The sequence below is a fragment of the Cebus imitator genome, unplaced genomic scaffold (assembly GCF_001604975.1).
Source record: "Cebus imitator isolate Cc_AM_T3 unplaced genomic scaffold, Cebus_imitator-1.0 Scaffold676, whole genome shotgun sequence".
Lineage (NCBI taxonomy): Eukaryota > Metazoa > Chordata > Mammalia > Primates > Cebidae > Cebus > Cebus imitator.
In genome coordinates, this window is record NW_016107991.1 from 526,544 (window position 1) to 543,892 (window position 17,349).

Consider the following 17,349-nt stretch of genomic DNA (forward strand, 5'->3'; position numbering starts at 1 on the left):
CCTGGCAAACACCTACTTTGGGTTATTCTGTGTTAAAAAAACATATTTTTTATTATTTGAAGTTGATAATATTTGGGGACCTAATTATGTAGCTAGCATTAACCTAAGAGGTGTTCTAGGAAAAATGCATGTCTATATGGGAAACAAATAAATATTTGTAAGGTAGATCTTTACATACTTCCAGAGACATCTTTCCATACACATTTTTACCCTTGAATTCTTTTTCCTAAAGCTTCAGATTCTCATCCCCAATACTTACTTAGTAAAGTTTGACATACAGTATATATTTGACAAACCCATGATGGTAAGCTGACCCCTCCTTGTTCTCTAGTTTGACAAACGGTGCCATCATTTCCACAGACATTCAGGACCTAAATTATTGGTTTACTTGATTTCTATCTTTCGAAGAATTCTCAGAGCAAATTGGTAAATTCTGTTAATCCTCTTTCTTTCATATATTTTTGTATGCTTTTCATTCTTCACATTACCACCATCTGGGGTAGATGTATAGCTTCATGCATAGAATACCAAAATAGATTTCTAACATCACATAGTCTACTTGACCTAGTCTCCCCAAGCCACTTGTGCAAATTGTCATTGTCACTGTCCCTAGAGCATCGTGGAGATTATAGTAATTAGCCCATGATAACAAGAGCACAGAACAGGAAGATTCCAGTTTGAAATATTTATCTACATACTAGGATAACCTTGGGTGGGTGATTTGGACATTCTGAACACAGATTCCCTTCTCACATAAAAGTAGCTAATCTCTATTCACAGAAATGTTGCAAAAGATTTAATGATGTAAGTTGTACGTGATGATAGCCAAACAGCTGGCTCATGATAATGCCTACTATGTATTTATTGAATGAACAAATATATTCTTTTCTTCTTCTCTTCCCCTTAACTAATCTCCTGCTTACAAAGTATTCTCTACTCCACTCAACTTGACCGAATACTATTTCTCCTTCAAGGCAAGCGCAAATCAGACCTGTTTTTTAAATCTCTTCCTAATCACTTCCTTCCCTATGGGAATATTGATCACTTATTTTATTTTGCACATTTTTAAGTTAGCTTTTTTTTTCAATTTTCATATATAATCATTTTCTTTAAGTGGACTGCAATGACAAGGGACCTATAGTATACAAAGTATCAGGTGTTCTTTAGCATGTGGTTTGAAGTTATACTTTTTTTTTTTTCCTATTTTTACTTGCTCTATTTGGCCTGGCCAGAATTCCTTTCTTCATGTGTCATAAACAGTATTCTGACATTCTATTGAACATAAACTACTTTTACACCTCTAATACCTGAAGAGCATCACTCTCATATAACCCCACACACTATCTCCAAGGGTAAGAATAGGAGTCAGTACTTGCCAATCTAAGAGACTCATTCTCCAACCCAAATGATAGGGCTTGTGACCCAAGAAAGGCCTCATGATCTCTGTTGGAACTAGAAAGATGGTAATTCTTTCATAAGAATTGCAATGTAGAATTAAACATAGTAGTATTTTTCACCTTTTAGAAAGATATAGCTTGCAAATTAACCCAGTTGGAAGAAAAATAGGGCCAAGGGAAGGAGACATAGAATGAGAGATTTACCCCTGTTGACATTGTTTGAATTCCTGGTTCAATCTGTGTCTGATCTCTTAGCTAGGGAGATTATCCCTGGATAATTCTGTCACTTTTGCTAAACATTTTCTTTTTAAACATTAACTCAATTTATTTGTTTCCTGTTATTTGTACTCAAAAGAGAACTGCCTAATATAATTGCATTTATTACTTTGAAATAATATTTACTGACTATTTTTCCAGCTTATTCATAATGAGATTTAGACCAAAAACATGTGGGTTACACACTGTAAATCCCTCCTCACTAACGGGAAATAAAAACCCAGAAGCATATTTTTGTGACTTTATAAATTTCATTATTATGCTATTTAAATAAGCACATATTTATATATGTATTTTTAAAAAAACTTCAAAGACCACTTCTGTATTCCAATCTGTAAAAAATATTTTCATTATGTTTATTATAAAAATATAAATGTTTCCACTACAAATCATTTTACATTAGTAAGAGGCCATCTACATTGTACAACATAAACTGAGCAATATTTTGAAAAGACAAGTTTAAAGTAAACACATATTGTCAATCATATCACATTTATACATGGCTTGATTGATACTTAGCATAGCATAAACTGAGTTGCCAGAAATAAATAATATATGTAAATCATATTTAAGATACAAAACAGATCATATGGTACATAACATCATGAAGGAGTTGTGGCTTTATGTTTACTGAAAGTCAATGCAGTTCCTGTACAAAGTGATGGCCATAAGCATTCTAGTAACTCTACTCCACGGTTAAGAATCGTACACTTATGTTTACATATATACAGGGTAAGAATTGTGTAAAATAAATTTATAAGAGGTAAGGTAGAAAAATATTAATAAAATGAAGAACAGTATATGATGTATACAACCTCTACTTTCAAATGGAAACCACAGCCAAAGTAAGTGAAATAGATTCAACAATCCTCAACTATTAGTTTATGAAATGCACAGGTTTTGTTGAGTATGCTCAGAATAGTACCTAAAAAAGTGAATGTTAGTCTGGGAAAAAATTAGATTGAAACCATATTTGGATCTCATCCTAAAATTCCAAACACAAAATACTTGATTTAAAAAATGTTTTCTAGCTGCTGTTAGCAGGTATAAGTGAAATTTGTGATTAATTTTATAATCACACATGTATTTTTTAAAATTTCATGCTCTTATATATCCAATACAGAATTCTAGTAGCCTGATTTGACTAAGGAATATTGCCAAGATTTGAGAAACAATCTTATATCTGAAGGAGCACAATCTAAGTCTTATTACAATAAACCTACAACAGATTAGCACTTGTGAATTTTGATTTGTGATTGTAAGCAGTGTTTCATTAGCATTCCATTTTGCATAAGAACATTAAGTTTGCAGCATTGTTTTATCCATTCTATTCTTGTGATGTACGCATTTCTTATATTTAAGTTCATATCAGCATTAGAAAGTATATCAATACGGCTAAAATGTTGCTTCAGAATATATTAGTAGCTAGATACCCACCAGGTACATCTTTTCAAATATTACTGAGCAAGCTCAAAGTTAGCCTTTATATAACAGTAAGTCTAAATCCCTGTGATGAGAAATCTCTCTCCTATCTACACATTTTGAAGCATTTGCTAGATGACCAACTATTCTAAAAATGTTACGTCCATCCAGTAAATTTGAGGAAGTTCAATGCTTCTAAGTTATATACCAAAATTGCATCATGTGCATTGAAGTGGAAGACTCTTAAAGATAATAATACCTGGTATTAATGGTCACAATATCTAATTAATTGACCTAAACTCGAGTGATGCAGAGGAGTAGTTCTGTTATCATCATTCTCTATAAACAGCTGAGCAAGTTTAAGCAACAATAGTAAATGACTTTTCAAAGCCAGTGAGCAAGTGATTTTTTTTTTTTTTTGACTCATGCATTGGCCTATAGGCTGTGTTGCCAATTAGTGTAGCAATCTATATAGGATTTCAATTCTTTCCAGTAGCTATTCTCGGAAGCTCTAACACGGCTCCTTCACTAATGGAGGGAGTTAATGGTCTCTAAGCACCAGAGCAGGAAATGTATGCTATCTGGTTGAAAATCCATTGCATACGAGCTAGTATATTACACTAAATTTTGAGCATACAGTTTATAATAAATGGAGAGAAAAGAATGATTGGGATAACAGACTAGGAGAGATGTAATTAGTGTATGAACAGGAAAAAAAAGTTTCATTTTTAAAAATATATGTAAGTGGACGGTTCAAAAAATCTGAAAGAAACCTATCATTATCTGTGTCAATTTAAACTGCTGACAATTTGAGAGAGCATTTGGCACTTGGCTGTAACAAATCCAAATTAAATCATCAAGACATAAATAGAAAACAATAAAAACAATCCAAAAGAAAATAAATATGTACTTTTTTCAAAAATTAAGACATTTCTTTACATGATATACTTAAAGAAGCTAACAATTTAAAAATGTGTAGTACTTATAACAACTACAAACGTCATCTCTATATGCTTTAAACAGATAAAAGAGAATAATGCAGTGATAAGGTAGTAAATATGGCCAGATAGTCTGAGGTATCAATTCCTCTATTTTGCTTGCTTTAAAAGAAACAAAATACCTGTTACAGATGTCCTCTGTATATAAAAATATTACAAGTCTTTTCTTTTGTGGCTGTAACTAAACACAGCCACCATGTCCGTTTTGTTATTTCACTTGCTTTGCTTTCATGATAGTCAGCTTGTGATCCATGGCTATATGCTAGTTCTTCACCATTTTCCTCTGAAGAATTTAATTGAATCCATTAACTAATACTTAAAAAAGCAATTACAAAAAAATACCCCACCCACCCATCCACTAAATGATAGGGGAAAATAAAGAGTTTTTAAATTCCATTTTAAGGCATTTGTACTCATATTTGAGTGTCTTATTAGACTTGGAACTTCCACCAGCATCTCCAGCATTATTGTCTGTTTGCAGGATGATGCTGCACCTTCTACAGTCACCACTTCCTTCCGGGAGCAGTGCTTTACACGGGAACTGGGCTATTCTTTGATTGTGTTTCTAGAGCTTTAATGCTACTGATGATCTTCTTCTGTGGCCCAACCACGGTGACACCAACCTTTTTCATGTCCCTGTAAAAAAAGGAAAATATGAGAATCAGTTTCTTGGAGAGTATGTAAGCAGGGGGTTTTCAATTAGTGCAATTGCACAATGACATATTCTAGTAGTGTGGACCTAATTTTCTAATATTTGCATCATCTGTGTTATGTCCCAACTATTCCATGGTTTTGTAGAAGACTGTATAGATGCCGCAGTGGGTTGAATAGTGTTTCCTCAAAATCTCTGTCAGTCTTAAACCTCACAAAGTGATTTTATTTGGATAGGGGGTCTTTGTAGATATAATTAAGGCATGGATTGGGAAAATATCTTGCTGGATTAGGGCGGTACATAAATCCAGTGACAGTTTCCTTATAAGAGAATAGGACACACAGAGCACAGAGAAGAAGGCGATGTACAAATGGAGGCAGAGATTGGAGTTGTGTTGCCGTAATCCAGAGAACACCAGGATCCACCAGGAGCTGGAATAGACGAGGAAGAATTCACCCCTAGAGACTGGATGATACTGCCAACCTCTTGATTTCAGACTTCTGATGGCCAGAATTGTAAGAAAAAAGCTTCTGTTGTTTAGGCCAATACATTTGTAGTAATTTCTTATAGCAGCCTTAGGAAATTAATAGCAATGATCACACATTCTTTGTGGGGCTTTATCTCTTTGCCTTGAATCTGGGCCAGCTCAGAGACTGCTTTGACTAAAAGAATATGCCAGAATTGACATTGTTTCACTTTCTTCACTCAGGTCTTAAGAAACTACCAGCTTCTACTAATCACTTGAGACATCCTCACTGGGGCCCTAGACCTGCCATGTAAAAAGTCTGACTACCTGGTATTATTGCACAGGAGAAGCCACATGTAAGCACTTTGGTCTACAATCCCAGGTGAGACCAACTGGGTAGCTAACTGCATCAAGGATGACATTGGAATTAAAGCATCTCCAGACCTCCAGACCAGATCAGTCCATTTGTCGGCTGAAAGCTTCTGTCAACATCAACATCGGAGCACAAGAATCACCCACCTGAGCTCTAGCCTAATTCCTAACCCACAACACTGTGATGTAATAAACACGTTGCTGTTTTTGCCTTTAAGTTCTGGGTGAGTCTGCTGTGCAGCCATAGATAACTGGAATAATATCATTACAGTATGCAGTTCTTTTAAAGTAGAAAAAATGACAAAGACATATCTCTATTTATTATACATGTAATAATTTAAAGTTGGAAAGTAGGTATTAAAATACAGATTATAAAAACAAGAAATTTAATTTAGGGAAACAATATAGGTAAGATGTGCAAATGATTAATTATATGTTCTTGTTTCAAGTAATTAGTTCATATATTCACCTCTTTCATGATTGAGGGATGCTCACACATCCCCCCATAATGAATCCCCAACACTCCTATTTAATATTTTAAAACCTCTCTGTATTTGTATCTGCACTTTCTATTTTCTTTTCTTGTTTCATTTTCTTCCAAAGCATTTATTACCATCTAGCATATTGACTTTCTTTCTGATTTATTTTCCTTATGCCTTGTCTTGTCCCACAAGAAGGTAAATTCCCTGTGAACAGTGATTTTTTTTTTTTTGTACTCTGTTTATCAACAACAACCTAAACGATGGCTGCCAGTTAGTGGGCTCAATACAAATTTACTAAATGTACAAAATATGTTTTTCTGGATAAAGTTGACTAGTGTATAAAGTACCATTTGGCAAGGAGAGCCAGGAAAATTGACAACAGCAAGGAAAAAGCACACGTGAACACATCATACACACATACAGACACACGCACACACACACATACATACAGAGGGTTTCTGAGGGTTTCTTTATGCTGAGCATAAAGAAAGAAAAAATTAGGGATTCAACTATATAGAAATGGATTAATCTCTTTCTTAAGAAATGGGTTCCAAAGCCATAGGGGTGTTCCAGAAGACAATAGGTAACCATTTGAGAAGAAATGCACTTGTTATTTAAGCATCAGGCATTTAATTAACCAAGACTACTGAATTCCTACCATCTGCTGTGCAAGTTCCTGATGATCTGCAGGTCCCCTCCCTGCTGACAGTCAAAGGGCTGATAAATCCTCAATGGACAGCTTGGGTCTTGTCTTAGGTTCTATCTAATATACTTTTCCTCAGGAAGGCTAGTGGGGATGTATGGTAATGTGAGGCTTGCCATGCTTAGCATAACTGTGAATGATGAAACCCTTCACTTAGAGTAATGTATGTTGCTTTTGTTGATCCCTGCCTTTGAGAATGTGTGTTACAGGATTTTAATTAATCTATCTTTAAAATAAAGAATAAACATTTTTCCACTCATCCCCAAACTATAGCAAAGTGAGTTTATGAGTCTAGACCCAGAAAAAATAGATTCTTACTTTTTGTATTTCCTCTTTTATCTTTTTTTTTTTTTTTTTTTTTTTTTTAAGACGGAGTTTCACTCATGTTACCCAGGCTGGAGTGCAATGGCTCGATCTCGGCACACCGCAACCTCAGCCTCGTGGGTTCAGGCAATTCTCCTGCCTCAGCCTCCTGAGTAGCTGGGATTACAGGCACGTGCCACCATGCCCAGCTGATTTTTTGTATTTTTTTAGTAGAGACGGGGTTTCACCATGTTGACCAGGATGGTCTCGATCTCTTGACCTCGTGATCCACCCGCCTCGGCCTCCCAAAGTGCTGGGATTACAGGCGTGAGCCACCGCGCCCGGCCTCCTCTTTTATCTTTCTTCCAATGCCATATCATCTGTTTTATGAAAAGAGGACTTTTTTTGTCCTTTGTCTCTTCCCTTTCCCCTTCTTAAAATAATAGTCATGGAAAGTTAAAAAAAAAAAAAAGACAAAAAACATATATTCCAATGCAGTAATTCCTGAGCTCTTTGAGAAATTTAAGCATAGTTTGAGTATTACATGATATGATGTTTGGCCCTGATCTTCCTTCTGAACTGAAGCACTCATCACCAAGTGGCTGGAAAAAAAAAATGTGACACTGAATTCACAGACCCATTTGGGACATTCCTCATCACTTCTTTATAGATGCACCTCCTGAGTGTATTCCTCAATAAATGTTTTGAAAAAGCTGTTTTACATTCTGTGTCTGTGAACCCAATATAAGCAAATATATATATATATTATTTACTTATATATATAAATACATATTTATATATATATAATATAATATATAATAAAATACATATAAATATATATGTATATATAATATTTAATAAAATATATATTTATATATAATATATAATATGATATATAATAAAATATATAAATATATATTTATATATAAATAAATATAATATATAATATATATATTTATATATGTAATACAAAACTTTTTTTTCTTAATGCAAAGGATTATACTGGATTTTTGAAAAGAGAATTAAAGTAACTATCCATTTGGGTTATTCCTTAGCTAGGGTTTTTGAACATACTCTAGTCTCTCTATTCTTGCCAAAATGTCTTCTGTCCACTACTCTGCCATGTCCAAAATAATTGGGAACACCCAGTTGCTGCTGTCTCAAAACACTCTGTGTGTGCTCATTTCATTTTGACTGTCCTATTCAGAAGAGCAGTGGAAAAGTTTAAGGCTAAAGAGCAGCTCCAGACTGAGACCAGAGGTTAATATGTTATCTGGTACTTCAAAGGCAGGGGGATAGGCGACGACACTGGGAAAATGACATCCAAGGGTGCAGGATAATGACATGTAGCAATTAATCTGCTTAATATTCATTCCACACACTTAATTCTGTCTCTAGTTTCACAGTTACAGTAACTCTGCCCTTTCTCTTTCTCTCTTCCTTTCCGATTTTAACCTTGCTAAATCCATCTTAGGCTATGAAGTAATATTTTGAAATACGTATTTATTAAATAAAACCTCACATGTTCTGGGCTTCATTTGAAAATTAGATAACTTGAGTTAGCTTGCATATCAATGAAACCTCTAACGAAAATAAATTAATATGTATTTGAGAAATTTTATTGTTCTTTTCATGTACTTTGGTAGCCTGAATAGGAAGGAAAAAAAAAAAAAGAGATTCATCCTATGTATCTGTAACTATTCTAGGAGAAGCTCTACAGTTATTTGGTCAAGCGAGTCATTTCTGAATTGAGCCTGGATGGCACAAGAAAATAGAGACTGAAAGAAATCAAATTCAAACAATAAGCCCAAGACCCCAAAAGAAAGATACAATATCTAGCTAAATATTTATAGCATTTATGGTGAAAATGTTGCCTTATCATATTTGTCCAAATAATTAGCATGTTAAAGATTTTTAATAGATTCTCGTTTTGTAATATAAACTAAGAACATGAGATGCATGACACTATGAAGACTCAAGGGAAAATGCAGCTCCTTTCACAGAGCGCTAGGGCAAGAGATGTTAATCCTATATTATCCCTAAATTGAAGAGAGAGGACAGAAGGAATAATGTGGTGACTGCAGCACGTATATATCCAAGGCCACCTGACTCAATGTGAAGGACAACCTGAAAAAGCTATTTTTCAGGAAAAGTCAGCTTTCATCTTGAATGCATATTCACAGATAGTTCAGATAATAACAACAATTAAGTAAAAATATTCCAACCTGCGAAGTTTGACGTCCACCACGGTATTGTTGACACAAGTAATGTCGTTACCTTGGAAGTATGACAAATGCTGTCATTTCACTTTTTTAAAGCAAATCACTTTCTTATTACATTTATAGCTTCTAATGGCTGACTACATTTAAATTGCAAACTGTCAGTTAATCTTAACAGTGTTCTCCCTCATACATTTCAATATAATGTTTCAATATCTAAAAGTTGTGAGTGTCGATGTTTTATTGAGAATAAACATTTGCATAACTTTGCCTTTGAAAATCTGGCAACGGTGTGGAAATGTTCGGCTTTGTGTTTGCTTTTTGATATGCTTCTGTGCTCTCCAGCAGATGTTTTGTATATCATAACCCTGTTTATATTACTAAAATAAGAATATATCAAAATATGTAAATACATGACTATATATTGAGACTGTATCTGATGAAAATAAGTAACATAGAAATCCAAAGTGTACCGTCAATTGGGTCAGAAGTCTATTCAATAAACACCACATTCCACTTTGAACGGGAACACCGATGCACATTAAATTGACTAGAGTAAGTTTGTTTTTTTAGAGCAAGTCTTCTCCTTCAATAATAATAAACTCATCCTGTAAGTCCTTCTGTGGCTTTATGTCTTTCTGATTGTAATGTTACACCATAAATTATAAACTTATTTATATGATTGTTGGACATTGTATCTCTATTAATTACATGGCACATCCCTTTTTTGTCATCTAATCTGTAATTTTCACAGTGACGTTGAATGATTGACAGGGTGGCAATGAAAGCCTTTATATATTCAAAAATATTTAAATATTAGTGGGAGATGATAATACTTAAACTTAGGGGATTAAAGGGTTTACTCAATTTAACAAAGATCAAAGGAAGACTGAACAAAGATGAACAGTTTCCCAATAGACCATGCAAGCTACAACATTCTGGACAACTTTTGGTGCATCTATCCAGTATACACCTCTTTCCTTGGGACAATTCTCCATTTTATCTTCAGGAAAGGGCCCCTAGAGCCAAGTCCATACTACCTCATTCTACTTCCTTTGAAGATAAATGACTAGATACCAGCAAACATATGACTTTGGAGGTGCCCGTGTACAAGCGGGACTGAGCCAGTCATACTTTCCGTACTGGGAACTTAGAATTAAGAGTTGGACCCTGGTCAGTTGAATGGCACTATGAGGCTACATGACCAAGATTTGAGAAAGCCAGTGTCGTGCACAGGAATCCAGAAAATGTCACTGTGCAGAAAAAAAAAAAAAATGATGTAGTCACATTAGGAAGTGATATAAATTGATTCTCAATCCAGAGTGGTGAAGAATGTGACTTCTAATTCTTAATTTATCAATTCTCAAAACACCCTACTTTGTGAATAAGGGCTAAATTTTTTGACCATTCACCAGATTTACTTGATTCTTTACATACCCCCTTTCCTTGAGTCCATGTGTTTCTCGTATCAAAAGATTCCTGTTACAAAAACATTACTGTCCACAAAATACAGTATATTATACTTGATTATCATTGGCTTTTAACACATAAAACTTCAATTAATATTAATATTATGACGCATATTTTTTCTTTCTTATCTGGCCATAAGCCTTGAGGAAAACCCAAAAGTCCTCTCTTAAACCTAAACATAACTTCATTTTCTAACATGATATCCTTTACCAAGTAGACAATAATGACCAGATGATGTTATGTTTATTCAGCAGCTATGAAAGCTACTTTTAGACTTTAATATGTTTCCTTGTACGCCAGATTATCCACTTGGTTCTCAATTTTCCTTATTCACAGATATTAAGCTTTAGTAAAAATAATGGAAAAATCACAAAATGCAGAAATACACTAATCATCAATCTATGTACGCTTATGTTTTAAATTGGGGACTTGGGTTTGCAGTGTGGGTATGGGTGTGACTCTGTCAGTTGATCTGAAGGTCATATCTGGTCTATGTAAAGACACCTATCCTGAGCCCTAGCTTGAGGGAGGAAGACATATCAATATGTATCAAGCCAGAAGCTGTGAGCCACAAGGAGACCCAGGACCCTAATTAGCAGCTCCAGGAAATAGTCAGTACCGCAGATTGACCCCTAATATTTATAACGTGTCAAGCTAAGACATGAATATTGAGCAGAAAGTTCAAAAGAATCATACAATCTTCTTAACGATTTTTTTTCTTACTCTGTGGAAATCTTGGCTATTGTGTCACAAGAACTGTACTCTACGCCTGTGAAGATTTCCTTGCAGCGTGCTGTCCGGACGCCATTAAGCCAGTCACCTGTTGTGCGGAAGGTAGTAATATCGGCATTGCTTTGGTCCAGAAGAAGATTTGATGGCCTGCAAGAAAAGAAAACACCAAAGGGAGACAGATCAGCAGTCCACAGAGTTACTGTGTGTCAAAATTTGACACTAGCATCAGCAGGAACTCCCAGACTTCATATGGTGTTCCTGTTCATTTGTGGAATTTATCTGCCATGAAAGATTCATCTGTTCAAGCTGGCAGCTTGGAGGAACACTGTGTAATCAACTTGTCTAAGCTCTCCCCTCTCCATCCACAAGTGCTTTTTAAATCACTGAAACGTTGCCAGTGAAATACATAAATACATCCATACATACTTATTAACATTTAATTTGTTTAATCATTAGTCAAAATCGTAGTAATTTCAGATACAGTTACAATAGGCAGGACACCCTGAATTATTTGCTGCCTGCTTTGATGATGGATTCAGTTTCAATATTTTAAGTATTTCCCACTGGTTGTTTGTTAGACATTGTACAGGCTGTTGTCTAAAGAATGGTTTGAACAGTCTAGGTTGTACTTACAGCAGGATATCAACTCAACACATAGTTAAATAATGTTGTACATGTCATTAAAAATAAAAATAGTAGAAAAAAGTAGATGACTGATAAAAAACATCCTTGCATATTTGAGACCAAATGAAGTTCACTACATATATATATATATATATATATATATATATATGCAACACATTCATGATACATATATGACGTATAATGTGTTAGATATATACACATGATATGTATATAATATTTTATATATACACAGACACACAGAGACTCAGAGAAGGACTGTAATTGTGATTTATATTGCACAATAAAATCAGCATTAAGAAAAACGCTTCCTTCTAGGTTTGTTTTATATAAATACGGGTTTAACCATCTATCTATGACCACCTGCAAGACCTGGTGAATCAATGGAACAGAACAGACATGAGGAAATGAAAGAGACAATGTTTGCATCCCTGAAGAGTCAGAAGCAGCAGCCTGTTGAACTGTCTTTGGCATGTTTTTATCAGCTCTCCAGTACCTCTAATTGTTCTTTGACTTAAATTGTTCTTTGACTGGAGCCAGTCACTAGGTGAACAGTTCATTGACTTCTCTCTTCTTTTCTCTTAAGGAAGCGAGCTTGGGCACAAGGGAGATATAAAAGCCTTTAGTTTTGGGTGAATAATAACAATAACAGAAATAAGTTATGAAGGCTCTTGTTTTGTTTATATTGTTTACATGTTATATTGGATATTCAGGCACACTCAGTGTGACAGGCATGATGCTAAGAATATTATACAGACATGATGGACCTCAGTCTGTATAGCACCTGTTAGGCACTGATGCTATTCCCTAAGATAGATAAGGAAGCTGAAACTAAATCACATTAAGTTATAAATCTGAGTTCCCTCAGGCAAAAGAGGCGGAGCTGGCATTTAGACCCACATTTTTCTACGCCGCAGTCCACATTCTTGGCAGCTACACTGTGCTATTTAGGTGAAACTTTGTTCATATTACATTTCCCCATTTTCTCTGACACTATTTATGATTTCATCATGTGGCCTATTCAATTTTTCTGTGCCCTGAAGTTTAGTGCACAAATACTGGAACCATAAGGCCTGGGTGGGATCCTGGGTACACCACATACCATTTGCGTGACCTTGGTGAGTTTCCTGTCTGTTTCCTTTTCTTTTAAAGGGGGATAATGATGAGGATACTGACTGAAGAATCGATGAGCATGTGTAGGCAGCACTTAGAACAGTGCTGGCACATAATAAACACTATCTGTTAGCTGTTTATTAGTTTACATATGGTAACGCCTTTGGTGAAATGGCTAAACTTCTGAAAACTTCAAAAAGAAAGTAGCAGAGTAAACATCTGTTTATATATAATGCTGGAAATGCAATGATCTTGTTAACTGTCATTTTAAGTAACTGGAAATTTAGTCATATCTAATATTATGTACATAATAGTATAACAACCCTGGAATGTAGCCATTATTACGGGCTTCTTTAGAATAGTCAGTAACTTTTACAAGTTCACAATGATTCCACAGCAGATGTTTACAAACAGATGTGCCATTCTGCTGTCTGTGATTTTGTTCATTATTGCAATAAAACATGGTATTAATATTAAAACTGTATATATCATGATTTAATCTTTATTTTATAATTAATAAAGTACATTTTAATTTTTTTGCCATTTTAGTTATTCAGAATCTTTCATTTAAAAACCTCCAGAATTAGGAGTATTAAACTAGAACTGTATATTTTTCTTACATACTTGAAATGAAAGATTTGTCTAAATGAAGTCCATCATTTGAAGTGCTTAAATTCAAAGTTTAGAACTCGTGGTGAGAAGACACCAAAACAAATAACATTAATATATCAACATTCATTTCTCCTTATTTTAGAAATAAATTTAGGTCTCTAAGGGGCTAATTTCAATATCTTTAGAAATAACACAAAATAGCAAAACGAACAATATACATGAAATAAAATTGTATAATGTTTTACATATAAGTAGAAATCATTGATTACCATCTAGGATATGTGGTATAAGTTCATGTTCTAAATGAGAAAATCTCTGAAGCAAATCTGTGCCAACTCCACCCACACTTAAATAGGTCTTTTAATTGAGAGGTTTCTACTACTTCTGGTGATAGTCTTCAACTTACGCCCTAAGACCTACTTAACTGTAAAGTTGATTCATGAGCCCAGACAATTCTGCATCATGGCCTACATGGACATGCTATTGCTTGGAACATATGAGAAGTCTGTAAATTGACTATTTATCTGCATTTTTACAGGGATGCATTAAATATATTTGATAAAAAGTCACATTTTAGTGCAATTTTAACCCTGACTTTAAGAAAAAAAATTGCAACATTGGTTCTGCCTCTATTTTCCTACTCTGTGGAAAATATAGATGAATAGTTCCCTCCTGTGGTGGCCGTTTGTGTGCTGGAGGGCAGTTGAAAGTGAAGGGCTCTTCAACCTTCTCTTCATCAGACTCAATTTCAATTCTTTCTGCTTCACAAGTTCAAATTATAAATTGAAAATTTTAATTATGGAGCTTGTAATTTCTATTTCTGTGATATGGTTTAGTTTTATTAACTCTCAGAAATTATCTAAAAAAAAGAAATAAAGATTAGGCATCATTATATAAATATGAATTTTTTCCTTTAGCAATATCTAGAAAACTCTAAAATATAAACGTAACATTCCATAAATTATTTTCTTCTGAAACATATTTGCAAACAACTTTCTATGATTTGTTTAAATTACTCATCTGAGAAAGAAAAACAGCTTATTTTTATAATTGAAAATTTTGTATTTTTATTCTTTTCCTAAGAACCAGGAATTACAGATATACAATCCAGGTGTCAAAATGTACACAATATTCATGGGTTGTTTCAGTGTGGCTATCATGAATGAAATAGACATTTTCACTAGCAAGCATTAGATATTACATTAGACTCATTAGATAAGTCATTGAACCACTGAAAAATTGATAAGAATAGCATTACATCAGGTGTGAGAAGATTTTGTAAGAAAAGTGAAGTGAGACCTAGAAACGAGACAAGATATTAAACTATCTGCAGTCATGCACACACACACACACCATAGCTTCTCTGTCTACGGTAGCTGTAGCACAAAACCTTATGTCAAGTTTTAGTCCCATGAATAGTAATACTTTTTTATTTATGGGTTTGTGGGTAGGAAGAATCAAACCCCAGGACATTTATTCAGAATATTTATGAAGTGTGCCAAATAGCAAAACGCAGAATTCTTTCTTCTCAGTTCAAAACTGTTTGTACTTTTACGCTCAACACTTTAGTCAGACTCAACAAGAGTTTAAAGAAAATTAGTATAAACAATTTGAAATAGATCAGGACGTGTGGATTAGGGATTAGTGATCCCAACTGAGTTTGTCTGTTTATGACTTGGATCAAAGCACAACCAAGAAAAAAAAAAAAAAAAAAAAAAAAGACCTAATTTTAATGCCAGTGACCTCAGAATAACCAGCCCTGCAAAGTATCATTTTTCCACTTCCAGGATTTCTCTGGGGATTTCAAATAAAAATTGGTTCTTTTCCTCCTCAGAGAGGACATCTGGAGAGTTTATCAATGGATAGGAATTTGTCTCTCACTGTGAAGAGCCTGTGATGTCTCTTCATGCGCACCAAGGGAATCTGGGTCTTTGAGCAGCTGCAGGCATTGGCGTTTATTCAGCCCCAGCCCCAGACATCGGGTCTGAAGGGGAAATTTATAGGCTGGGTGATGTGCACTGTGAGCTCACACTTTTACTAGACAAATTAGATAGGTTTCAATCCATGCAGCTGTAAACGATGTCCTACAGAGTTCCACCTGATCTTTTACAGCTTTTCATAAATCAGTACCTACTGGCCGCAGACCGCAGTCATTAAAAAGAAATCATGGAAATTACATGTTTGCTCAGGGGAAGTGAAAAATAATTTTCTTCCCTTTCTTTCTCCCTCTTTCTACTAAGATTTGTGAATTATTCTTTCATGGGCTTTCATATTGTTGCATTAAATAGTTACACACATATTTTCTTCCCACTGACTCCTATTTTAGCTGTAAATAGGTGCATAAAAATTAGCACAAGATACTGGGGAAAAATCTCAATTAACAACTACCAATCCCAAAAATAACTTCTGATAATAATCTTATTTCAATACTACCTTAGAATTCTGAATCGCTAGTTATCCATTCCTGACTTAATAGACTCCTTCTGATTTACAAAGAGATTTACTCCTCAAATATCAAAAATAATGACTAATACACATGTCTTGAATGAATAAGTATATGCTTATTATGTCTAGAAGGAGGTAACAATATTGAAGATGCATATTGTAATATCGTAATTATTTTTTATTTGTTGTGAATAGTTTCAGAAAATACGTTAAATCTAAAGAGTAACTTTTTAAAGCCATAATACTAATAATTATAACTGATTTTATTATTGTTTGAGAATAATAATTTTTTATTGCCTTTTATAACTTTTTAAAAATTTCAATGTTTCCCATTGTATTTTAGGGGGAAAATCCCTTATTTGTCAATTTAATATTGATTGCTAATGACATGATCTTCTTTATTTTTAAAATTAAAAATCCAGATATAATAAAATGAATTTAATTTGTCATCAGAAACTAAAAATAATGTTGAATATACACAGTTCCCAACAGGAACCTAATATATAAATGACACATTAAGGAAAAATAAAGTCATTGTGTTTATTTTAATTATCTCTAGGCCTTAAGGACAAAAATCTTTGAAGTTATAGCCAGTGCATCTGGTTTAATTCCTCCTTGTGGTAAAATTAGCTGCTTTGATTTTAAGATTAGAAAGGAGAGAGAGAGAGAGAGAGAGAGAGAGAGAGAGAGAGAGAGAGAGAGAGAGATCACCTGGGTATTGGGCATATTTGCTTCCCTCTAAAAGGTTCTGTATCATATTTGTTCAGTGAATAAAGTCACCCTGTCAGTTTCAGAATTTGAGGTCAAAGCCATTTTGAGAAACAAAGGCAGATTGGTTTTTGGTTGTTAGATTTATCCTGCAGAATATGGCATTTGTCAAAACAGCAGTTATTCTCAAAAAGAATTCTATTATGTACTCCTAGAGATAGGAAGATTCTTACTAATAGTTGCTTATTGTCATTAGCTGGGAAAAATACGATTATTGTTTGTTTTTATGCCTCTCTAGGCTGCAAGTTAATGGCAATAAATCCCTGCAATGTTAGTG

General features: G+C 34.2%; 1 protein-coding gene across 2 annotated transcripts in view; it reads right to left on the bottom strand.

Moving 5' to 3' along the window:
* Nucleotides 1–1,998: 1,998 nt before the first annotated feature.
* Nucleotides 1,999–17,349, bottom strand: part of LOC108296006 (ephrin type-A receptor 3) — a 123,985-nt gene continuing 108,634 nt past the window's right edge. For both annotated transcript variants that reach the window (XM_017518384.2, XM_017518383.2), the window contains exons 13-14: nucleotides 11,484–11,639; nucleotides 1,999–4,729 (exon numbers count right to left, since the gene is read on the bottom strand). In XM_017518384.2, the coding sequence (XP_017373873.1) occupies nucleotides 4,624–4,729; nucleotides 11,484–11,639 (262 nt within the window). In that variant the 3' untranslated portion in view covers nucleotides 1,999–4,623. The remainder of the gene's footprint in view (nucleotides 4,730–11,483; nucleotides 11,640–17,349) is intronic.